General features: G+C 45.4%; 4 protein-coding genes across 10 annotated transcripts in view; 2 read left to right on the forward strand and 2 right to left on the reverse strand.

Annotated features, from left to right (window-relative positions):
• Wnk4 (WNK lysine deficient protein kinase 4) overlaps window positions 1–9,994 on the forward strand; it is an 18,102-nt gene extending 8,108 nt beyond the window's left edge. For 2 of the 6 annotated variants that reach the window (XM_029564593.1, XM_008835334.2), the window contains exons 8-18: window positions 25–146; window positions 393–451; window positions 542–656; window positions 901–1,017; window positions 6,244–6,381; window positions 6,903–6,942; window positions 7,056–7,627; window positions 7,705–7,765; window positions 7,864–8,266; window positions 8,349–8,548; window positions 8,715–9,994. In XM_029564593.1, coding sequence (XP_029420453.1) covers window positions 25–146; window positions 393–451; window positions 542–656; window positions 901–1,017; window positions 6,244–6,381; window positions 6,903–6,942; window positions 7,056–7,627; window positions 7,705–7,765; window positions 7,864–8,266; window positions 8,349–8,548; window positions 8,715–8,854 — 1,967 coding nt within the window. In that variant the 3' untranslated portion in view covers window positions 8,855–9,994. Of the gene's footprint in view, window positions 1–24; window positions 147–392; window positions 452–541; window positions 657–900; window positions 1,018–6,243; window positions 6,382–6,902; window positions 6,943–7,055; window positions 7,628–7,704; window positions 7,766–7,863; window positions 8,267–8,348; window positions 8,549–8,714 lie in introns of those variants that run through there. The other 4 variants (XM_008835336.3, XM_008835335.3, XM_029564592.1 and 1 more) reach the window with 4 other exon arrangements.
• On the reverse strand, window positions 9,845–10,832 carry LOC103735916 (cytochrome c oxidase assembly factor 3 homolog, mitochondrial). Its single transcript, XM_008835337.3, has 2 exons — window positions 10,587–10,832; window positions 9,845–10,306 (listed from the first exon to the last, which is right to left on the reverse strand). The coding sequence occupies exons 1-2, from the start codon at window positions 10,798–10,800 to the stop codon at window positions 10,200–10,202; spliced, it is 321 nt and encodes a 106-aa protein (XP_008833559.1). The 5' UTR covers window positions 10,801–10,832; the 3' UTR covers window positions 9,845–10,199.
• A 170-nt stretch (window positions 10,833–11,002) lies between these two features.
• On the forward strand, window positions 11,003–21,732 carry Cntd1 (cyclin N-terminal domain containing 1). The gene is made up of 7 exons (XM_008835343.2): window positions 11,003–11,352; window positions 16,648–16,723; window positions 16,944–17,115; window positions 18,036–18,198; window positions 18,965–19,109; window positions 19,847–19,943; window positions 20,757–21,732. The coding sequence occupies exons 1-7, from the start codon at window positions 11,184–11,186 to the stop codon at window positions 20,925–20,927; spliced, it is 993 nt and encodes a 330-aa protein (XP_008833565.1). The 5' UTR covers window positions 11,003–11,183; the 3' UTR covers window positions 20,928–21,732.
• Window positions 21,468–24,660, reverse strand: part of Becn1 (beclin 1) — a 16,164-nt gene continuing 12,971 nt past the window's right edge. For both annotated transcript variants that reach the window (XM_029564594.1, XM_008835338.2), the window contains 3 exons: window positions 24,231–24,291; window positions 23,115–23,257; window positions 21,468–22,228 (listed from right to left, as the gene is read on the reverse strand). In XM_029564594.1, the coding sequence (XP_029420454.1) occupies window positions 22,060–22,228; window positions 23,115–23,257; window positions 24,231–24,291 (373 nt within the window). In that variant the 3' untranslated portion in view covers window positions 21,468–22,059. The remainder of the gene's footprint in view (window positions 22,229–23,114; window positions 23,258–24,230; window positions 24,292–24,660) is intronic.

A 24,660-nucleotide genomic window follows, 5' to 3' on the forward strand; every position in this document is an offset into this window, starting at 1 on the left:
TTGATCCACTCCCTCCCCCACCAGCTGATTGCGAGACTGATGGCTACCTCAGCTCCTCCGGCTTCCTGGATGCCTCAGACCCTGCCCTTCATCCCCCTGGGAGGGTGCCATCCAGCCCAGCTGAGTCCCATCTCTGCCTGCCCTCGGTGAGAGGGGGGTCCCTTGGGGGGCTTCCAGCCATTCAAAGCCTATGACTTATCTCCTTCCTTTTGAGACTCAATCCCCTCACCTGTCCCCATGGCCCTGAAAAGCTACCTAACCATTCTTATTCTTTCCTCCAGTTCTGTTTTCCCTAGTATCCTCCCAGCATCCTTGATAGAATCTCCCTAATTGTCCACAGTTATCAGCAACACTTACCATCTCCTGAACTCGTGAATCTTATCCTCTTTCAGGCTTTTGCCTTATCCATTCCACGTTCTGGCCCTGGCAATGACTTTTCTCCTGGGGACAGGTATGTTCCAGTATGAGTTAGGGTACCAGGGTAAGACGCAGGAAGTCCTGCCCATTGCCCTCTAAGACACTTCTCCCTTTTCCTTTCCAGCTATGCCTCAGATGCAACATCAGGCCTCAGTGACATGGGAGAAGGGGGACAAATGAGGAAAACCCCAGTGAAGAATCTTCGACGTAGACCCCGATCCCGGCTTCGGGTCACTAGTGTAAGGAGGGGCACAGGAGCTGGAGAATAACCCGCAGGGCCATCAAGAAACTGTCAGGGAGATGGGGGAGGTGAGCCAGAAAACTAGAGTGCCACAAGGCATCCAGTGTAGTTTCAATGCAGACTTTGGGGGCAGAGTCTGTTTCAACATCTTCTCTAGCCGCTGTCCCTTGGCTGGAGTAGGATGGAAACACGATGAAGGCAGAGCAATGACTTACTCCCTTCTACTGACTTTGAATCTGAAGGTCTCAGACCAGAATGACAGAGTGGTTGAGTGCCAGTTACAGACCCACAACAGCAAGATGGTGACCTTCCGATTTGATCTGGATGGGGACAGCCCAGAAGAGATTGCAGCTGCCATGGTGAGAGGGAGAGAGATGAGGATAAACTGTTTGACCTGATATAAGCATTTCTTTCCTGATTGTCACTGTTTCTGACACACCCTGATCCTACAACATGGGTTTATAAAACACTGGTTAGCCTGTGACACTGAAGATGCCTCAGCCTTTGTATGGGGGAAGATTTCTGTCAGGTTGAGCACTTTGAGATTACTGACTGGGTATACACAAATACTGCGTGTTCAATGCCCCTTAGATGTGTGACACTGTAGGTGGCTGGAAGTAAAGAATGGGCTGGGGCAGCACCGGAAGGAATGGGATTTCCCCATGCCTCCATAGATGACTATGAAAGGCAGTAAAGGGTGGGAAGGGCATGCCCAGCTGGAGGAACAGCATAAACAGAGACATTAGTCCTGAATGCTGGGAGGACTTAGTATGGAAGCCACCATTACCAGAAGAAAGGAATTTTATAGGAAAACTGGGAGATGGGAGTCTTAAGAGTTAGTGAAAGCCAGGAGTGGTGGTGCATGAGCATAATCTGAGCACTTGGGAAGTAGAGGCAGAAGGATCAGGAATTCAAGGTCATTCTTGGCTACACATCAGTTCAAGGTCAGCCCAGGCTGCAAGAGATCTAGGGGGAGGGGCAAGCAAACAAATAAAAAAACCCACAAAGTTAGGCAGAGAGAAACATGTTTTTTTTCAATGTTTTATTTATTATTTTTACTTTATGTGTATGCATGTATTGCCTGCATGTATGTAAGTGTACCCTTGTCATGCAATGCCAGCGGAGGTCAGAAGAGTATGTCGGATCCCCTGGAACTAGAGTTACAGAGCTACAGATTGTTGTTACCACAATGTGTGTGCTGGGATTCAAAACTGGGTCCTCTGGAAGAGCAGCCAGTGCTCTTAATCGCTGAGCCATTTCTCCAGCCCTGAGACTAGGTTTTAAGAAGATCATTCTGCCATGGGATATGGGAGGAGATTAGGAATGGGAATTCCAGTTAGAAGGTGGACACAAGAAGTAAGATGTAGATGGAGAAATGGATTTTGGGAGCAGGGGCTAAAAGAAAGAAGGGTGAATCTGAGGGTTTCAGGAAAATTAATTGCTGTGTGATACAATAAGCTCTTGACGTAATAGAGTGTGGGTAGTAGATACCCAATAAATATTTGCTGAGTTGATATGCTAGGGAGTTGGGGAGAAGGGATATCAAGGGCAACTTGGAGCTTGGTGGAACAAAGAGGAGCAGTCTAGTCAAAGAGAGAGGAAGCTGGAATGAAAGTAGGCTCTTTAGCCCGGTGTGGTGGTACAGGCCTTTAATCTCAGCATGGAGAGGCAGAGGCAGGCAGATCTCTGTGAGATTGAGGCTGGCCTGGTCTACATAGCAAGTTCCAGGTCAGTTCCAGGGAGACCTGTTTCAAAAACAATTTTTAAAAAAGGTAGGCTCTTTTAAGTGTTGTGATGAGCTTAAGTCAAGGTCTTCCATGGCAAGGAGATATGGAAGGGCAGGGCTGGCAAGAAATGGGTATAGGAGTCCTCAGTACAGAATTGAAGATGGGTCCGCAAGGCAAGAGACATGAAAAGCTTTGAGAGTGTGTCTCAGGGAAAACCCCATTCTAGAATGAGAAGGGGGAAGATGAGTCATTGAAGGACACAAAGTTGTAGCCTAAGAAATAGGCAGATGTTAGTGAAAATATAAGGAGGTGGGAGAGGGGGAAGCCTGGGGCAAGATCATACTGAGGACTTTGTGGGAGACCATTTCAACAGAGTTGGGGTGGTGGACGTTAGCCGCTGAGATGATGGAGCAAAGGAATGGGGAAATGTCAAGCTTGAGGAACTCTCTCTAAAGCATCTTCTTCATGTCATTCACCTAGTGTCCAGGATAGAGAAAAATGTCAGCTGGACACAGAGCTTCTTATCTTCTGAAAAGCCACTTGAGCCTTCCAGAATCTACCATCTTGTCACACTGGTTTCTGAATGGTTCCCTGAAGAGGCTGGGTTCCTACTTGCCTCTGCCTCCATCTTCTCAGGGGCATCTGATGCAGAGGGCCTTCCCTCCTAGGTTTTCATGCCCACTCAGAACCCACACAGCTAAAGTGACACCACTCTTGAACCCAAGGTCCATCTCTCTCCTTTCTCTCCTTACTAGTTCACTCCTCTGCAGTAGAGTTTGCAACTTGGATCTGATCTTGCTGCTGTTCATCCCAAACTCTTCAGTGGCTATTTGTTATTATAGAATTATGGCACATGCCCTTTACAGCCCACAATCCAGCCAGCTGTACAGAGTCCTGTCATCAGAATGTGCTTTGCCTTTCATATCTCAAAACTATTTGTTGTTTCCTTGGCCTCAACTGTTCTCTCTTTTCTTCTTCTCGATAAACAAGATGGAATAGAAGAAAGGATTTTATGTAACATCTGAGTTCAGATTTTATGTGTTGAAATTTGGTGAATCTGGGCAAGTTTCATTCAATTTTTTTTTTTTTTTGGTCTTTTTGAAGCAGGGTCTCCCTGTAAGCCCCAGCTGTCCTGGAACTCACTATGTAGACCAGGCTGGCCTTGAACTCACAGAGATCCGCCTGCCTCTGCCTCCCAAGTGCTGGGACTGCAGGTGTGCGCCACCATGCCCGGCTTACTCCTTTTGTGGTGCTGAAGATCAAATCCAGGGTCCTAAGGCAAGTGCTCTATCCCTAAACCACACCCCTAGTCTTGGGAAGTTTCCTTTTTTTTTTCTTTTTTTTTTTTTTTTTTTTTTTTTTTGTCTTTTAGAGACAGGGTTTCCTTGTAGCCCTAGCAGGCCTGGAACTTGCTATGTAGACTAAGAGGGCCTTGAACTCACAAAGATCCACCAGCCTCTGTCTCCCAAGTACTGGGAATAAAGGCATGCGCCACCACATCTGGCCCATTTCTTAACCTCTTTGAACCTCAGTTGTTTATCAATTATTTGTTTTTCAAAGATGTTCTGATCTAATAGTGTATTATGCCTGAGAAATGGTCATAGATCCTCCATGAAGGGTTGCTTCTCTTATTTCAAAGTGGTAAGGTTCAGTTTCAAGTACTTACTATGTGAAGCCACCCCAGGGTCTCCCATCTCCAGGGTTATTTGACCTGTTCTCCTATTGGAATAGCATTTTGTGGGTCTGGAGGAGTGATCAGATTTTTATTAAACTTATTTGTTTTGTTTTCTTTTTGGTCTTTTTTTTTTTTTTTTGAGATGGGGTCTCCTTGTAGCCCCAGCTGTCCTGGAACTCACTATGTAGACCAGGCTGGCCTTGAACTCACAAAGATCCTCCTGCCTCTGCCTCCCAAGTGCTGGGATTAAAGGTGTGTGCCACCACCCCCAGTTCTTTTCGGTCTTTTTGAGACAAGGTCTGTAACCCCAGCTGGCCTGGACCTTGCTATGCAGATCAGGCTGGCCTAGATCTCATAGAGATCTACCTGCCTCTGCCTCCCAAGTCCTAGGATTAAAGGCATCCACCATTGTACCCAGCTCTTATTACATTTACTTATGTATTTGTTTGTATATGCATGTGTGGGGTGTGTCTTCATGTGTTATGGCATGTATGTGGAGGTCAGAGGACAACTTGTGGGAGTCCATTTTCTCCCTTCATTATGTGTCTCCCAGGAATTGAACTCAGGTCATCAGGCTTGAGAAAAGCACCATCTTGCGGTCCCAATTACAGACTTTTTGAATATATTTTTTTATTATAGTTATAAAAACCAAGCCTTGGGGCTGGAGAGATGGCTCAGTGGTTAAGAACACAGGCTGTTCTTGCAGAAGACCTGGGTTTGAATCCCAGCACCCACATGGCAGCTAATAACTGTCCATATCTCTCCAGTTCCAGGGGATCTGACAGCTTCTTCTGTCTTCCTTGGGCATTGCATGACATGGGTGCACTTATCTGCACACAGGCAATACACGCATACACATAAAATAATAAATAAAATATTAAAAAAAAAAACAAGCCCTATTGGGCATGGTGGCACATGCCTTTAATCCCAGCACCCAGGAGGCAGAGGCAGGCAGATCTCCATGAGTTCAAGGCCAGTGTGGTCTACATAGTGAATCCAGGCCAGCTGTGGTTACAGGGAGACTCTATCTCAAAAAAAAAAAAAAAAAGTCCCAAACACGTAGTAAGTTGGGCATGGCAGTACACACATGTAACCCCAGTACTCAGAACTACAGTGTGACCCTATCTCAAAAATGAAGACCAAACAATCAACTAAACACACAGAAAACAAAAACCACAACATAAAAGATTTACCATTTTAGCCAGGTGTGGTGGCAGAGGCAGGAGGATCTCTGTGAGTTCAAGGCCAGCCTGGTCTACATAGTGAGTTCCAGGTCAGCTGGGGCTACAGGGAGACCCTGTCTCAAAAAGACCAAAATTTTTTTTTTAATTTACTGTTTTAACCACTTTTAAGTGTATCGTTCAGGTTGTGGGTGTGGCTCAGTGCTTGCCTGGGTTCAATCCCCAGGCAAAAACAAACTCAGAGGAAGTGTACAGTTCAGTAGTGTTCAGTGTATGTACACTGCTGTGAAACAAATCTCCAGGTTTTATAAGTCAGAAATGTTGTATTCACTAAATAACAGCTCTTCTCACCTGCCAGAAGAGAATTTCTACCTATGCTAACTATAGGCAAGGCTCAGAAATACCCTACCTAGCATAGGGTAACTTGCAATACGTTTTAGATTTCTATGTCTCCTCCACTTGATTTTAGGCTTAAGACCAGGATGTTGTTTGATGCTTTTCTGTATTACATAGCATTTGGAACAATGTATAGTCTATAGTAAATACTTGGTAAGTTTTTGGAGAGTGGAATATGGCATTAATGATACTGTTGTTTTGCTTAACTCTGCCATGTGTGAGTGTGAGCCTATAATGGTATACTTTACAAACTATAAAAGTGCAGTGATTGTGTTGAAAAGCAGGCAACCCTGGAAAGAACTCAGGCTCTGGCTTTAAGTGGGCCTAGGTTCAAATACTGTGGCTTTGGGTAGGCTGAACTTAACCTGTTGATAGACTCCAGAATGTTGTTGGTAGCCAATGTGACAACATGTGGGAAGCATTGGTATACACAGCACACACCTGCTAGGAATGCCAGCTCCTTTCCTTCTGGACTACATTTCTCCTCAATAAGTGTCTGGCACACAATAGCAAATAAAGCAGTGTTTTCAAGTTGAGTTTAAAGCTCAGAAGCTGGGGGAGCAGCAGGGAGATAACAGCTCCTCCCCATCCCATAACCCTTGCCAGGTGTATAATGAGTTCATTCTGCCCTCGGAGCGAGATGGATTCTTGAGCCGGATTCGGGAGATTATCCAGCGAGTAGAGACCCTGCTAAAGAGAGATACTGGCCCCCCGGAGGCTGCTGAAGACACCCTGGGCCCCCAGGTCAGGCATTGGACAATCCAGGAGGAGCAGACTCTGCCCAGGCTCTCTTCTCTCTGCCCCCACAGTCTGCTTGGATTAACTCCTTTATCTCAAGTACCTTAAAACTGGCTATTGCCCCACTTGAGAATACGATGAAAGTCATGGACTCTTGTTCTAGAAAATGTGAATGAATACTTTTAACTCATTATTTTGAAATAAGTTCAGACTTGCTGAGAAACATTGCAAGAATTGTAGAGGATGCTCCTAGATGCCCTTTGCCCAGATTTTCCAGTTGTTACTATTTTTGACTAGTTTTACCATTCTTCCTCTCTGTATGTTATGGTGTTTTGATCCTCTTGAGAGTAAATTGGCAGATTTCATGCTTCTTTACTCCCAAATATTTCAGCACAGAGACTTTGGAATCTCTTGAAGCTCATGTCTGGACTCCTAGAGGTTAGGTGGTCCCAGCTTAAGAATCCCAGCCTGCAACCTTCTGACACTTGGCTTTCCTCACTGTGACTATGGCCCTTTTTCTCCCTCAGGAGAGAGCACCACTGCCAGCCCTCCCAGATCCACCTGGTGGTAGGTACTGAGTTCTGTTCGTGCTCACCCCAATCCCTAGGTTGCCCCTGAGAAGGGCACGGAAAGGGGCTAGAATCTTGACACACCCTCCTCCTCCTCCTCCTCCTCCTCAGCAGAGCCCCAGAGCAGCATCTCCTTGGAACAGAGGAGCTGGGCAGTCTTCTCTACCTCCCCATCTTCTCCTGGAACCCCCCTTTCCCCTGGAACTCCTGTTTTCCCATGCTCCATCTTTCCTATCACTTCACCCCCATGTCATCCTTGCCCATTCTCCCAGGTCTCCTCAAACCTTTCTCCACAGGGCCCCAGCTCCCCACTTCCACCTTCCTCCAGTGCACATCAGTTTCTATTCCCACCCTCTCCACTTCCCCTTAGTCCTCTCCCCACCAGCATTCCTCACCCATTCTCTAATTGTTCCCAAGTAACCCTTAATCCCTCTTCTTTTCCTGTCTGCCCCTCTCCTCCTTCTCTCCCCTCCACCACAGCAGCTCCTCTCCTCTCACTGGCTAGTGCCTTCTCTCTTGCTGTGATGACTGTGGCCCAGTCCCTGCTGTCCCCATCCCCTGGGCTTCTTTCCCAGTCTTCTCTAGCCCCCCCTGGTCCTCTGCCTAGCCTGGCCCTTCCCCTTCCCCTTGCTTCTTGTGGCCAGGAGAGCCTTTCGCCCCAAACAGCTGAGACAGAGAGTGAGGTGAGTAGGAAGTCAAGAGAGATGATGAGGGGAGGTCCCATTCTGGATCCTTTCCTTCATGGACCCACACTTTGTAGGCCTGCCGAAATCCTGCTCAGCCACTCCTGGGTGAAGCCAGACTGGCACCCATCTCTGAAGGTGAGGCCTCTGGTCCCTGACCCCTCAGCCTGCTAGCCCTAGCACACCTCTTTAGATCCTGCCAGATTTCCATCATGCTTCTCCTTGTCTCTGTGCAGAGGGAAAGCCCCAGCTTGTTGGGCGTTTCCAAGTGACTTCATCCAAGGAACCAGCTGAGCCTCCCCAGCAACCCGTATCTCCAACTCCCTCCAGTTCCCTAAGACTTCCAACCCCTCAGCTGACCTCAGAGAGCTCAGACACAGAGGATAGTGTTGGAAATGGACCAGAGACCAGGGAGGCTCTGGCAGAGAGCGACCGTGTGGCTGAGGGCCTGGGGGCTACAATTGAGGAAGGGGACGATGGGAAGGAACCCCGAGTTGGGGGCAGCTCCCCACTCTTGAGCCATCCCAGCCCAGTGTGGATGAACTACTCCTACAGCAACCTGTGTCTCAGCAGCGAGGAGTCAGAGAGCAGTGGGGAGGATGAGGAGTTCTGGGCTGAGTTGCAGAACCTTCGGCAGAAGTGAGTCTGGGGAAGATGGCAGAGCAAGAGGTGAACCTGGGAGAACGGTGTGTGACTTTTCCTGCCCTTGGTGCATCCTCAGGCACTTGTCAGAGGTGGAGGCACTACAGACACTACAGAAAAAGGAAATTGAGGACTTGTACAGCCGGCTTGGGAAGCAACCCCCTCCTGGTATTGTAGCACCAGCTGCTATGCTGTCCAGCCGCCAGCGCCGCCTCTCCAAGGGCAGCTACCCCACCTCCAGGCGCAACAGCTTGCAGCGCTCTGATCTCTCTGGCCCTGGTGAGACTGCAGCCACCCAGCTCTCATCTTTCCCCTGAGACTCCTTCCCTACTGAAGCAGTTTTCTTCAAGGCCCTGGGAATATGCCCTTGGTTCTGGGGGACTAGCCCCACTCTTTGCTGCTCCTTCCCTCACTTGGTGCTCTCCCTCCCTCATCCTGCTCCCAGGCATCATGCGAAGGAATTCCCTGAGTGGCAGCAGCACCGGCTCCCAGGAGCAGCGGGCAAGCAAAGGGGTGACATTCGCCGGGGATGTTGGCAGGCTGGTGAGGGCGGGCCCGAGGGAGGGAAAGCCCAGGGAATGGTAACTGGCAGCAGCTTTAGCATCCTCCTCCTTTGGATGTTTCTTCAGGATTTTTTTTTTTCTTCCCCTCCAGTGAACTCAGAACAGAAGTCCTATGTCTCCCCAACACCAGGCCCCACCATATAGCACTTGGGCTCTCAGAATCTGACGCTTTTATGGCCAACTCAACTCCACAATGAACACCTCAGCACTGAGGGGGTAGAAGGCCTGGGGGCATAAAAAGTACGGTTCTATTATTCTGACAAGTCAAACCCGTGGGCACTGTTTGCTGTGTGGAAATGTCAGTTCTGTAGCCTACCACCTTCATCTGTCCCTCCCCAGCCAAGGGCCAACCACTAAGCAGTCCCACCCAAGTCCAGATGCTTCTAGAAGGCCAACTCCCAGCTGGGAGAGGGTAGGAAGTATGCTTACACCACCAAAATTAGCATCAGCTAATAAAAATAAAATAAGGATTGTGGGTCTGTGTCTGTCATGCCTTAGAAATGGGGCAAAGACTTGTGGAGTGAGGCGGGGAGGATTTAGAAGGCATTCTCCTTGTACAATGGGAGGCAGGATGGAAGCTGCCAGCCCAGCCTCTGGCTTCCTGCCATCAGGTCATGAGGAAACTGCATGGCCAATGATCCACTTGGCCAAACTCTGATCCCCTCCAGACCCCACCCTAGGCCTGTATAGGCAGGTATCACTGAAAGTTAAAAGAATGAGGGTTATTTGTCTCTTATCCTTCATCTACTTATGTAGGGATGGGGAAAGGCAATGACACTAGAGTATGTTATGGCAGAGGACAGAACAGTGACCTTCCTTCCCCTAAGACCTGGTTCAGTCTCAAACAGCCCAGTAATCTCTCCCTTAAATCAGGTGGAAAGATCTCACGGAAAAAGTAATTCTAGTTAAACATTTACAGCTCCCTGGGGCAATGCCACCACAGCAGCTACCTCCATGGAGCTTTCCAGCATGAAGTGCCATGTGTCTCTCGGCCCCCACACACTAGCTTGGCTTCAGAAGAGATGACTTATTTTATTACTCTTAACTTGACCCTAACTTTAGATTTCAACTCTACAGAGCTGCCATACCCTCCCCCCTAACAAGTGGGCCCCTGGGAGGTGAAGGGAGAAAAACAAAGTTTCGGGAAAGCCAAGGTTGCACATCTCCCGAACAAAAAAGGAAGAAGGGGGGTTAACTGTACAACCCGCATGTGAAATGAGCAATGCCCTTTTGACAGTGGCCAAATGCATAGTCTCTGGCTTTTGGAGCTCAATCATGGTCCAAAGTTACTAAGTAGGTTAGTGATGCTGGATCATTCAACATGTAAAGGCGCTCCAGCAGTATGAAGATAGCCAAGTCCATGCAGCTTAGGATCCTGACGCCCTCTCAAGAGCTCGGGCTCGGGCAGCTTTGGCCTCATCTTCCAGCTCATCAAGGAAACGCTCCTGGGACACCGAGTAGAAGGTGTAACCGTCTGGAGAGGTGGGTTCAGGAAACCACAAGAAATATAGACAATCCTTTCTCCTACCACCCTTGTTATTCTCCCAAATCAGTGATTTTTGGAGTTCCACCCTTTGCCTTTTGAACTCTCACCTCAATTCTGTTATTATTAAACACGTTAAAAGAGCAGCTTAGTGATAGTAAGATTAGGCATTAACTCCTATTTCACCTGCACAGTAAAAGCTTGGTTTAGCCCCCCTATACATTTTGTTCCCTTTTCCTTAACCCCATATGCGCACAGCCAGGATGGATACAAATAGCTAACACCAGGGCCCCGATGCCCAGGCCGGTCACAATGTTCCGGGTCCGCCGCTGTGGCAGCATCTTCTGCCACTGGGCAAGCTGCACCTGCCGCATAAACTGCACTTGCGCGGGGGTCAATTTCTCCCGCGACGGGTCAATGCGCTGGGCGAACGGGGCTTTTCCACTCTCCGTATCCACAGGGTCACCCGCTCCTGGGGCCGCCATGTTGCCACTCCGCCCTAAGTCGCCTGGGAGCGCCGGTCACGCTGGGAAGAGTAGTCCTTGGCCGCCGCAAGAGACTTTGGGAGTTGTAGTCCACGTGCAGTTTTTCTGGGTAGACAGGGTCTCTCCGCCCTAGAGGAGGGGCAGGAAAGGCGAGAAGTGGCTCTCTTTTCTGATTGGCTGAAGCGGTTCGTGAGCGTTAAGGTGCAAAAAAAGCTGTGGACAGTTCGAAGCTGTGGTGGGAATTAGATTTTCTTCAGATTCGAGGGGAGGACAAACACATGGGAAGGGAAGGAGGAACCGAGGTGTGGCAGGAGATTCTTGGAATAAACTGAGGAAGACAGGGATCCAGGCAACTGTGCGAGTGCTCGAAAAGGCTTCTAACTATGGAAGGACCTGAAAGGCCAAGGTTGGCCAACTCCATTGACTTTCAGTTTGGAGCTGTTACCAGAGAGACCATCGAAAATGCTCTGCTTCACTTGGCCCAGCAGAACGAACAAGCAGTGCTGGAGGCTGCAGGACGGATGGGCAGCTTCAGGGAGACCCGGATCGTGGGTGTGGATGCACAGTGGGGAGCTGAGTTTATGGGGGTCTTGGAGGCACTGACTTTAAGATTCAGTTTGTTTTTGTTCACTCACATAATTTTTGTTAGTAGGTCCTTTATGTCAGGTTGTGGGGCCATAGTAATGAACAAGGCACACCAGCACTCCAGATTTTGTAAACATTATTTATTGACCTTGTCTGGGACAGAAAGCTAAAACAGGAAGACAGTCCTTAATTTCAAACTACGTATGATCTTTGGGTGGGAGATATTAAATATACGAACAACTAGGTACAAATATGGTTAAGACTGACTGAGAGAATACACGTCGTTAAGGGAATCTGAAAGGAGTGATGAGGTAATGAGGTGAGGTTCAGGGAGTGTGACATTTGAGGTACACCTTGAATGAATGGGGACATTTGATTGAACTATGAAGGGGACAGCATTTCTGCCCAAACAGGATAGCATGAATAAAGCTTTGGAAGTGTCGTGGAGGAGGGAGGTGGAGGATGAAGCTGTAGCCCATGGTAGCCAGAACATATGGAGGAAGAGTTGAAATTAACACCAAAAAGTAGTTTGGAGACATTTCAAGTAGAAATTTGAATGTCAAGGGGAAAGAGTTTATGTGTGGTTTAGTAAGAAATGAAGACACTGAAAACAATTTAAATAAGGAAGTGGTGTAGCTATAACTTTTGCCTTGGAAAAAATTATTTTGTTTTTATGTGGTACAAAGGGTGGACTTGATTTGGTGGGATGGGAAGTAGGCAGGGCAGAGGAGCCTCTGTCTACAGTCCGAGAGGGCAGGGGAACTGACAAGGAAGAAGGCATTAAGAGCATCCCATAGGCAAAAGCTAGAAATCTGAATATTCATTTGAGAAACCGGAAAGAAAAGGTGATTGTGTCAAAGGGTGGAGCCTCAGAGACTGGGAGCATAGTAGTACCATTAGAAGCACGGATACAAAAATAAGGAATTATGCACCTTTGTTGGGGAGGGGGTGTTTTGGTTTTGGATCTACTGGGTTTAAAATATTTGTGGAACATCTAGAGGAAGGTTTAGTGGGCTGTTTAAAAAGGAAGTCGGGGCTGGAGAGATGGCTCAGAGGTTAAGAGCAGTGGCTGCTCTTGCAGAGCACCCAAGTTCAATTCCCAGCACCCACACTGTGGCTAACAAGTCTGTAACTCCAGTTCTAGGGGAATCCAATGCCCTTTTATGACCTCCACAGGCCTTGCACATGGGTGCACTTACATACATGCAGGCAATATACTCACACACATAAAACTAATAAAAATTTTAAAAAGGGAGTCAGAACTAGAAATGTAGGTTTTGAATGATTTTCATAATGATCCTGTTGAAATTGGGAGAACTTGAGATCCTAGAAGGAGAGAAGAGAAGCAGGTCAAGGGCAGTCCTTGGGAAACATTTCATGACCAGGGAATTCAAGTAGGAAGAAGAGTCTTTTAAAAAAATATTTTATTTATTTTTATTTTATGTGTATGAGTGCAAGTGTATAAGCACACCCGTGTCATGCAATGCCCAAAGAAATCAGAAGACACTGGATTCCTTGGAGCTGGAGTTAGGGACGGTTGTTAGCTGCCATGTGGGTACTGGGAATTGAGCCTGGTCCTCTGTAAGAGCAGTCTGTGCCCTTAACCACTGAGTCATCTCTCCAGCCTGGAAGAAGAGTCTTGAAAATGAATGAGCTCCTTTAATCCCAGCATTCAGAGGCAGGTGGATCTCTGTGAGATTGAGGCCAGCCTGGTCTACATGGTTCCAGGCCAGCTGGGGCTACAGGGAGACCCTGCTCAAAAAAAAAAAAAAAAAAAAAGAGTGCTTTTGAAGATTTATTGACATAGTAAAATGACATATACTCTAAAAATCTAAAAAAGGGAGCCCCTGCAAAAAAAAAAAAAAAAAAAAAGAGTGAGCCATGTGTGGTGGTTCACAGCTGTAATCCCAGCACTTAGGAGGCTGAGGCAGAATTGCAAGTTCTAGGCCAGAGTGAACTACATACTGAGTTCCAGGTCAGCCTGAGCCTGAGATATAACAAGATCCTGTCTCAAAACCAAACCAAAGGGTCAGTGAGGTAGCTCAGCAGTTAAGAGCACTTGCTATTCTTACAGAGGACCAGGGTTTGGTTCCTAGCACCCACCTAGGGCAGCTCACAACCACTTGTGACTCTAGTTCCAGAGGGACTAGCACCCTCTTCTGGCCTCTTTGGGCACCAGTACACACATGGTATGCATACATACACTCAGGCCCACACACATATATGTAAAAAACATCTGAAAAAGATAACACACAAAAAAACAACCAAACGTACAGCTGGGGGAGACAGGAACCAAATCAAGAACTTTTCAAAGCCAACAGAAGAATTTCCAGAAGATTCACGGTCAGCAGTTTCAGATACTTCAGGGGCATCAACAAGAATGAGGATTGTAAAAGGGCCATGTTGTTTAAGAATTTGGAATATTTGCTGACTTTTGAGGTAGTCACTTTCACCAACTGGGAAAAGTGGAAGCCAGATTGCAGAAAATTAGGGGTAAATGATGAAGTGGAAGAAGGTGTGCAAGCCAGACTTTCAAGAAATTCAGCAATCACTGATGAGATGGAGAGATGGAGCACTAACTCAAGAGTGGGGAAAAAGGTCTTTTATGTAATAGTACAGTTGGGTATGTTTGTAGGCAGAGGTGGAACAAGGTGGGACCATAATTCCTTCTACCTTACCCAAGCTCAGTTTTCTTGGGAAGTTAAAAAGAAAAAATAGAAATGGATATCTGGATAATTCATATCAAATCCAAAACAAAGACCTGCAAACATGCTTTCTCAAAGTAGAAAATAAAGTCTAAAGTCTAGGGGGAAAAAAAAATTAAATGTCTCTCCCATAACACACAATTGTGTGTCCTAGGGCATTTTGCTGAATGGTTTCTCTTCTGTGATGGACATTGTTAGCAGGGTTGTGGTCTTTGCAGTAAGGCTTTGTATATAAATCTCTTTGCAATTTGTGTTAAAGTATATCACCAAACTGTCTTGTGTTAACTTGACTTTTGGTTTTTGTGACCTTTTAAAAATTTTGTTTTCTTTTTTTGTTTTTGAGACAAGTTTTCACTGAAGCCCCTGCTGGCCTGGAATTCTCTATGTAGACTAGGCTGGCAGAGTTCCACCTACCTCCCAAATTCTGGGAATAAAGGCATGTGCCACCATGCCCAGCAATTTTTTTTTTTGGGGGGGGGTCTTTTTGAGACAGGGTCTCCCTGTAGCCCCAACTGACCTGGAACTCACTATGTAGACCAGGCTGGCCTTGAACACACAGAGATCTGCCTGCCTCTGCCTCCTGAGTGCTGGGACTAAAGGCATTTGCCACCACCTCAGGCCTCTCAATGTTTTTGTTGTTTGAGACTGGGTCTCATGTAGCCCATGCTGGCCTTCCATTTACTTTGTTAAGTGAAAATGACCTTGAACTCCTAATCCTCCTGCCTCCAGCTTTCAAGTATTAGGATCGCAGACATTTGCCACCATTGTTTTTCTTCAAAGAAACCAACTTTTCTCTAAAGACATGACAATTTGATTATATTTGTACAGGCCAAACATCAAAAATACAAAACTCTGAAACTTTCTTTTTTTGTCTTTTTGAGACAGGGTCTCTCTGCAGCCCCAGCTGGCCTGGAACTCACTACATAGACCAGGTTGGCCTTGACTCACAGAGATCCACCTGCCTCTGCCTCCCAAGTGCTGGGATTAAAGGCATGTGCCCACATGCCCGACGTCCATTTACTAGTATCTTTAAGAGAAAGGCACAAGTGAAGAGAAGAACACCTCCAGATTTATTGCATAAAAGAAACTCTGGATACTGGGACTACAGGCGTGCGCCACCATGCCCGGCATAATTTTAAAAATATATATTTATTATTTTTATGTGTATGAGTGTATTGCCTGCATGTATGTGAATGTACTTGTTTTGTGAAATGTTGTGGAGGTCGTCGGATTCCCCTGGAACTGGAGTTAAGGACGGTTCGTAGCTGCCTTCTGGGTGCTGGGAATCAAACCCAGGTTCTCTGCAAGAACAGTCAGTGGTCTTAACCGCTGAGCCATCTCTCTAGCCCCTTATTTAATATTTGTATGTGTATGAGTGTATTGCTTGCATGTATGTGAGTGCACCCGTGTTGTGCAATGCTGAGGAGGTTAGAAGAGGGCGCCAGATTCCCCTGGAACTGGAGTTAAGGACGGTTCATAGCCACTATGTGGGTGCTTGGAATCAAACCTGGGTCCTCCGCAAGAGCAGTCAGTGCTCTTAACCACTGAGCCATCTCTCCAGCCCCTCAGAAACTCTTTTGAATGCCAACATGATGCTGAAAAAGTTTTGGATTTTAGAGGATTTCAGGTTTACGATTAGCAGATTAAGTATGCAAAATTTCCAAAATCTGAATAGCCCCTGAAATCTGAAACACTTCTGGTCCCAGGCATTTTGGATAAGGGCTACACAGTCCTTATTTTTCGCTGATCATTGATAAACATTCTTAGGTCTACAGGAGTTTTCTTTGTCTCAGGCATTTTGGATAAGGGCTACACAGTCTTTATTCTCTGCTGATCATTGATAAAAATTCTTAGGTCTACAGTTTTCTTTGTTGAGAACTGACATTTACCTTTGTTTCCACCCTCTAATGATATTGCAAGCTAAATAGAATTTTATCTGGGGCTGTTCTTTCAAAGAGAAACAGAAGCAGGCTAAAATCTTGCCAAGATATCTTACCCTTCCCACCTTCCCAATGATTCCTTCCCTCTCAATTGGGTTATGTTTCCTGAGTTAGGGGAAGTTTCTTCAGAACAAGTTACTCCATAGTAATAAACTTGCTCCTGAGGAGAGGATCAGCCACCAAAGATTTACCCAACAAACTGCTGGTGGAGAGGTGGTGTCCAGCTGTAAGGTGAATTGTGTTTGTAAAGCAACAGGAGTTCACCAGAGGGTGGTTACTAAACAAACAGGGTCATAAAGACTATTGAAGCTCCAGGAGGGACCTTTCTGTTCCCACCAACATTCCACAGAATATAGGGGTTAGGGTTTTTATCCATCCAAGAATCTTCCTTGAAGCTAAGCGTTCCCAGCATGGTGTAGAGGCCATCTAGGCCAGCTGGTATGTTTGTGTGTAACTAGCCAAAGGAAACACAGTTCAGCTTTGGTTGTTCTAGTGTCATCTTTCCCACTCCTGACCCTCTTCTCTTGGCCCTATCATAGCTTTTACACCATGCCAAGAGTTCACAGAGTGGTTGAGTTGTATCTTGTGAATTAAGCTCTTCTTTCCTGTTTTGGCAGAGTTTGTTTTCCTCCTGTCTGAACAATGGTGTCTGGAGAAATCTGTGAGCTACCAGGCCGTAGAAATCCTAGAAAGGTAAAGCCCTGTGCAAATGGCCTTTGTGCTGGTGTCCCTGTGAATGGCTGGTGTACCTAGATCTTTAAAAAGGACGACTTGCCCCTCCCCAGGAGGCCTGGCTTTACACCCTGGCTTTCACTTGCAGATGTAGACTTCCTAGCCAGCCTGTGATACCAGAAAGAAGAGCCCCTCTAGTGTGGTTGTGGTTGTTCACTCTTCCATCCTCTTTCCCTTTCAGGTTTATGGTGAAACAGGCAGAGGACATCTGCAGGCAAGCCACAATCCAGCTGAGCGGTAATACAACAGAGGTGCAGAACTGGAGGGCTCGAAAAGAGCAGCTTTTCAACAAGTTTATCCTCCGTTTGGTGTCATGTGTTCAGCTGGCCAGCAAACTTTCCTTCCACTACAAAGTGAGGAGCTGGGGCTGCTCATGGGTACCTGAGTGTTAGAAAGAGAGCAGCTCCCTGAAGGTAGCTGTAAGAAACCTCCTTCTGAGCTAGGTGCTCCTTCCACTACTCATGTGGAAATTCCATAGTGTAATTATGCTTCCTAAGCATACCTCCCAAACACACAGTCCTACAGAGGCAGTTATTAAATAGCCTCAAGTTCTGTTCCCAAAGCAGAATTGCTGGACAGATGCCATCATTCATACAGGTCACCTTTCCTCCCCTTGGACTTAAGGACAGTTTACCTAAGGTGTCTGAATTACCAACATACCTATCAACATTAAAGGCAAATGATTACACCTAAAAAGGATAAACTGTTTCCATCACTACCCACTGCTTGTACAGTAAAATTATTTGTTGGGCAAATATTTATTTTTTCTCCTGTGACCAGATGTTTCAGTAGATATGGTTTAAAAAAAAAAAAAAGGTTGTCTGTGCTCTCAAGGAATTCACTACCTAATGGGAAAAGACATATGTGCAGACAGGGAGAAGAGGTGCTGATTACTGTAAATACAGAGGCTTAAGAATGCACCTCATCAGCACTGGAGAGTCAAGGAAATAGAGAAAACGAATCACTGAAATCGGTGGGTGGGAGATAGGTGGATCCCAGGAAAAGCAGAACAAAATTAGGAAGAGCAGGAGAAAGGAGGGAGCAGAGGGAAGGGAAATTCAGGTACAGGACGCAGCATGTAATGGCTTGGAGAGGGAGAGCAGGTGGGGTTTTACCTCAGGTAATCCTCTTTACATGGTTTAGGAGAATTAGCGAGAGGACTGGCAATGAAGGCATCGACTGTGAAGTGCTTTGTACATTCTGCCAAGTTCTAGGACCTGTATCCTGACGTCTTTTCTCTCCCTCTCTCTCTGCTTTGTTTTTCTTTGCTCAGATAGTCAGCAACATTAGAGTTTTGAATTTCCTCCAGGCTCTCGGCTATGTACACACTAAAGAAGAACTCCTCGATTCAGAGCTTGATGTTTTGAAGTCTCTGAACTTCCAAATAAATCTGCCCACTCCTCTGGCCTATGTGGAGATGCTCCTTGAAGTTTTAGGTACTTTATTAAATGTATCAAGGAATGTGGGTTGGAAACTTCCATAGAAGGCAATAAATAAATGTGCCCAGGGGTTTGGGAGCAGGAGGCAGAACTTGCTAGTGAGGAGCAGTAGAAAGTCTGAGCCTGTTTTGGATGATTGAAAAATATGTTCCCTCCAGCACTTTTCAGAGAATGTAGCTCAGAGGGCTCACAACTGGTTTCTATTTGGATTCATTAGGCGCTTTTGTAATTTAAAATTTTTTTTGAATGACTGATGTATGTATAAGTGTTTTGCCTATATGTATGTAGGTGCCACCTCTCCCAGCAGTAAATCTTTTTAAAAAAAGAAAAATGTCGCCGGGCGTGGTATGCACACCTTTAATCCCAGTACTTGGGAGGCAGAGGCAGGTGTATCTTTGTGAGTTCGAGGCCAGCCTGGTCTACATAGTGAGTTCCAGGACAGCTGGGTCTATAAGGAGACCCTGTCTCAAAAAAGACCAAAAAAAAGTGTCTAAAATCAGGTGTGATGGCTCATCCTAGCACCAGGGAGGCAGAGGCAGGCAGATCTCTGTGAGTTCAAGGGCAGCCTGGTCTACATAGTGTGTTCCAGATCAGCAGGGGCTACAGGGAGACCCTGTCTCAAAATAGACCAAAAAATTAAAATAAATAAAATTGACCTTCTTCTAACAAGGAAGCATATTAGCAACTAAACTGCTTTATGTCCTAAGACTGTAATCAGAGAATACCCACTTCACGCTGCCTTCCATGCCTGCACTCCATCTAGGGTACAATGGCTGTTTGGTCCCAGCCACACAACTACATGCAACTTGCCTGACCCTCCTTGACCTGGTCTATCTTCTCCATGAACCCATCTATGAGAGCCTGTTGAGGGCTTCGATTGAGAACTCAACTCCTAGTCAGCTGCAAGGGTAAGAAACTCTTCCAGCAGAGGCTCCTTCCAGGAATGGTAGTAAGGGACAGGACATATGATTATGGGGAGGTCTGGGGTTAGAGCTCAGTGGTGGAGCACTTACTTGCTTAGTAAGTTCGATACTCAGCACTGCAAAACAAAATAAGCAACAAAACAAAACCAAAAACTCCACCAGGGGACTGGAATTACTCTAGCAAGGCATCTAATCAGGAGATAACTACACTGCTTACCTTCTTTTTATTAGCTTTCATGATACTGTTGATGCAAATGACTGAGTGGTCAGGAAACTAAAGGTTTTCACTTTAAATTACTTCAAAATAATTAACATTCTTTTTTTTCTAGTTCTTCCTTTATAACTATTTAACAATTTGAGAGTACACTTTTATAGTCACTTGAGCGAAAAAGCCAGTCACACAGCAGTGACTTGGACAGATTTTGGACAGTATTTGATTACTGTAAAGTCAGACTGTCAAAAGCCTCACAGTTACATTTGTTAGGAAGAGAGATGGAACAAAAGGCCTAAAGATGACAGACACAAGGCTCATGTTTTGATCCTAGTTGAGCTGTGCAACGATGGGAGAGCACATCAATTAGCTATTACTTGAGCCTTTCCTACTACATCTGAAAATCCAAGATGGTCAGCATAAACAACTCATAAACCAAGTTCTATGACCCTAGAATGTAAAGATCAACTTTCACATTAGCTTCAAAATTAATATGGCTTTAATTATTCAGGGAAAAGTTTATCTCTGTGAAGGAAGACTTTATGCTGTTAGCAGTTGGAGTCATTGCAGCAAGTGCTTTCATCCAGAACCATGACTGCTGGAGCCAGGTACGCACCACTGAGCAGCACCAGTGTGGTTAGTTCATTTAATAGAAATCATTCCCCCATCAGTTAAAGGAAAACAGAAGAGAGCCTACAGAAGGTAAGTGCCAGCAGGATTTGGAAGAGGTGGAAAACTAGGGTAGGAAGGAAATGTTTCCCTATTTGCTTATAAAATTGGAATAGAGGCCTAAGTTCAGTTTGTTCTTTTTTTAAATATTTTATTATTTTTATTTTATGTGTATGAGTGTATTGCCTGCATGTATGTTGAGTGTACCCGTGTCATGCAATGCCGTGGAGGTCAGAAGAGGGCTTTGGATTCCCCTGGAACTGGAGTTAAGGACGGTTTGTAGCCACCTTGTGGGTGCTGGGAATCAACCCGGGTCTTCTGCAAGAGCAGTCAGTGCTCTTAACTGCTGAGCCATCTCTCCAGCCCCCGTTCATTTCTCTTTATAGTTACAACCCACTATTCTGTTAAAAGTCTAATACACATATACCCCCTCCAAAAACCACTAACAACAACAGAGAAAATGTCAAGGCCCAGTAATCCTCTTTGTAGTTCATAAAATTTCTCTCAAAAAGAGGGAGACAACTAGCAGAAAGCTTTCATGTTAAGACTACCAAGGCAAAGAATCCTAATGACACTCGGCCATTAGCAATGTGGAATCTGGATGTAATCGTGCTCTGTGTTCAGTTAAATGAACTTTGTCTTGAGAGAGCATCTCAGGCACTGTGTGAGTGTGTAAGTGCTCCTGAAGGAATGTGTGCACATTAAAATGTGTTGAGATTATTTAGTAATAAGCAATCTGTCTGTTTCTAAAGGTCATAGGGCATTTGCAGAGCATCACTGGCATTGCCTTGGAGAGCATTGCTGAGTTCTCTTATGCAATTCTGACTCACAGCGTGGGAGCCAACACTCCCGGGCAGCAACAGTCCATTCCTCCCCACAAGGTAGCCAGAGCTCTGAGGACTACTGCTGCTCCTAACACATGAGGCCAACCCCCTCCACCCTCCGCCTCTACCTCCACACTCCTCCTTCTCCTCCTTTACTCCCATCCTCTGGGCACAGAAGTTCCAAGTTTTGTTCAAAATGTATTTTGTATTCCAATTTCATGAAGTTTTTCTACAACAGAGATAAGTTATGGTGGACAGACATGCCCTTTTTTGTTATGTCAGAGTTGGAAGGCGTGAGCTTCATGAAACTGGTTCATTTGTGTTTAACAAGACATTTGTAATTTCTCTCTAATCTATTGATGGGAATATCAGCTATAGATGTAAGTATTAACCAGGGTTTTAAAACAGACTGTCTGGATGCCCTGGCTGAAGATCATGATGTAGCTATATTCCCTAGTTTAGTATCTGTTCTGTTACTGTGACCTAAACAGGCTTCTCCATAGCCATTCTCACTATCTTCTTAAACTAGAATTAAACCATTTCCATGCATGTTTCAGCAGAATTTATACATAACTGACAGAACTCTTCTAGAATACAAAATACTCAACTTTAAAGAAAAACTCACCAGTGCACCTCTGAGTAATTAACAGACTGTAGCAAATCTTTTATTACAAATAATTAAATCTCTCCATGTCTCAAACGGTATCAAACACCACTTCAAAACTCTACCACATAGCAGAGGAGGCAGTCAATACTAGACTGAGTGAGAAAGTTAAATTTCCAGCTTCTGATCCTACTACATGGTGACCAGGCAGAGCTTCCATGTCATTTCCCATGTTATCCAACTGTGTGTCTCAAACATTATCTCATAACTTTCTGTTTCATATTTTAAATGCAGAAAGTTGAGAGTGATAAAAATCTAGTGAAAACATATCAATGTCAATTCAACTGACTTAAAAAAAAAACAAAGCAAATTCAAATTAGTTGTTTTCAGGAGAGAGGGGAGGCATAGGGTTAAGAGTCAGAACTGTAACAAAGGCTGCTAGCTATACATGTGTTGTGGCTCTGGAAGCTATCTGTCATCTGATATTTTAAAATAAAGTGGCTTTTGTCTCTTTTGGTATTGTAAACATGTGGTTTAATATTACCCAAATTTAATTTAAAGCATTTTTTCAAACAAAACAAAATTTAAAACCTTAAAGGCAAACATGCCCCTAAGGAATAAGGAAAGTCATTTGTTATAAAATTGTGAAGATACCCAGGCAAGACCCCACTTAAGATTTGTGAGCATGAACTTAAGAGCTTTCGTCCACTGTTCCTCAGAGTTAAACTGGGTTTTGATAGAATAGGAGCCACCACTGCCTCCAGTGTCTTCAATCTTGCCTTTCTCCACATCCATCCTGCAGATGGACATAGCAGAGCTTATTAGTAATAGATCCATCAGAGTTAAGTCAGTTCAGGCAAATGGGCAGGAACTTGATCATGGGACCATTCACGTCATCTTATCTAATAAAGGATGCTTGGCAAGGACTGGTGGTGTATTTTGGATTTGCTTGAAAGCCTAAAATCAAGAGGCTGTCACAAGAGCTTCATTGTCACTGTAGCGTACAGGGATCCAACATACACCCAAACAGAGAAGCCTGGAGCAGGAGGTGAGTGAAGGTTACGGTGTTCACTGTTTGCCTGGCATCCCTGAACTCAAGGAGGGAAGAGAGGCAGAAGAAAAGCTGTGTCTTGGGGTGGCAGAAGTGGCTCAACCTTACTTTTTTTTAATTAAAAAATTTTTTGATAAACAAGGTCTCATTATGTAGCACAGGCTGGCCTTAACCTCACACATTCTTCCTGCCTCAGCCTCCTGAGCACTGGGATTACAGGTGTGCACCACCTGGCCGGGCTCTCAATCTTGTTCTCTTGAACTAGTTTCCATCTATCACTGAGCTGCTACATTACTGAACCAACAGAAGCATTTCTGTATATTTCCAAAGGCTGCAGGGAAAACCTTTCTGAAACTGGAAAACAGGCTTGAGCTCCGTGCCAAGAAAATCCTCACAACCACCTAAGACAACATTCTTTTACTCCAGGGACCAAGTGGTCACATGCTGTCCTGCCCTGCTTGCAATGTTGAATTAGTCCTTGCCCATCACTGTCATGTGATCTGCACTGTTTTTTGCTTTCTTCCCATTTTATGTTTCCATTCTTACTGTCCTTTTAACTCTATCCAGTTTAGGTCTATTACAAATTCACTCAGCACTGCGGGGAGGGAGGGTTTGAGGGGCAGATACTGACCTGTAAGGAAGACAAAATCGTGTCTCGCCTTTCTCCACCTCTTCTTTGAACTGCTGCACACAGTCCAGGAAAGCTACCATTGCATGGTCAAACTTGTTGTCCCAGAAGAACCGCAGTCCTCCAGAACAGTATAAGGGCAACTCCTGTCCAAGAAGAGAGAACTGGCTGTGGGTGTGGAACCAGACAGACTACCAGAGATTGTTCCCCGTCTTATCAATTCCCATGTCATGTCTCCACTGAAAACAAGTCTTACAGCTGACCTCTGTCTTCTATAACCCTGAACAACTACAATAGCCATGAGCAAATAAACAACACTTAGAACTGCTGCCCTACCAGTGGAAATTTACTGAACTCAGCATACCCTTCCCATCCTCAGGTGCACATTCTCCTGTGAACTACCTAGATCCCTTTCAACAGGTTGTAAAAAACCTAAATTTTTCTCTTAAACCCCAAACAGCTTTAAGCCTGAACAAGATGTTGGTTCTTTATGAGATAACACATTCTGAGAAATAAATGGAATACTGTCAGCCAATATCAATGGTAAGCCTTTTTTTGAACCCAGGGCCTTGTGTACTCTAAGCTAGTGTTCTAGGTCTGAGCTATACTCTTAGCCCCAAATGAATCCATTTTTGTTTTTTCTTTCTTTTTTTTTTTGGGGGGTCTTTTTGAGACATGGTCTCCCTGTAGCCCCAGCTGACCTGGAACTCACTATGTAGACCAGGCTGGCCTCGAACTCACAGAGCTCCACCTGCCTCTGCCTCCCAAGTGCTGGGATTAAAGGCGTGCGCCACCACACCCGGCTCCATTTTGTTTTTTTTAAAAAAATATTTTATTTATTGTTTTTATTTTATGTGTATGAGTATTTATGCCTGCCTGTAGGTAAGTGCACCCATGTGGTGCAATGCCCGCGGAGGACAGAAGAGGCTGTTGGATCCCCTGGAACTGGAGTTACAGACGGTTGTTATCGGGCATGTGGGTGCTGGGATTTGAACCCGGGTCTTCCGCAAGAACAGTCAGTGTTCTTAACCACTGAGCCATCTCTCCAGCCCTGAACCCATTTTGTTAGGATGAACAAGAACTCAGCAACCCAATGAAAAATGGTACCTCTCAGAGTACCTTAGATTTGTCTGTCAGAGACTCCAGATATGAATGATTTCCATAGGGAACAAGCCGGTACCTAGAATGGAGATGCAGACAGAGATGGATACAGTACTCCTAAAGAGATTATTGGGAAGTTGCAACCCAGTAATTTTCAATCTGTATCCTACCCAAGGACTTTTATTATTCCCAGGCCCCTCTCCCAGCTCTCTATAGGTCCATGTTTAAAGACTTACTGAGAAAATTACATGTATTATGTAACTGTCTGGGGGCCTTTCATCAACATGTATGTTTTGGCTTAGTGGTTTTTTTTTTTGTTTTTTTTGTCTTTTTAAGACAGGGTCTCTCTGTAGCCCTAGCTGGGTTGGAACTCACTATGTAGACCAGGCTGGCCTTGAACTCACAGAGATCCACCTGCTTCTGCCTCCTGAGTGCTGGGATTAAAAGT

The sequence above is a fragment of the Nannospalax galili genome, unplaced genomic scaffold (assembly GCF_000622305.1).
Source record: "Nannospalax galili isolate Female #2095 unplaced genomic scaffold, S.galili_v1.0 scaffold137, whole genome shotgun sequence".
Classification (NCBI taxonomy): Eukaryota; Metazoa; Chordata; class Mammalia; order Rodentia; family Spalacidae; genus Nannospalax; species Nannospalax galili.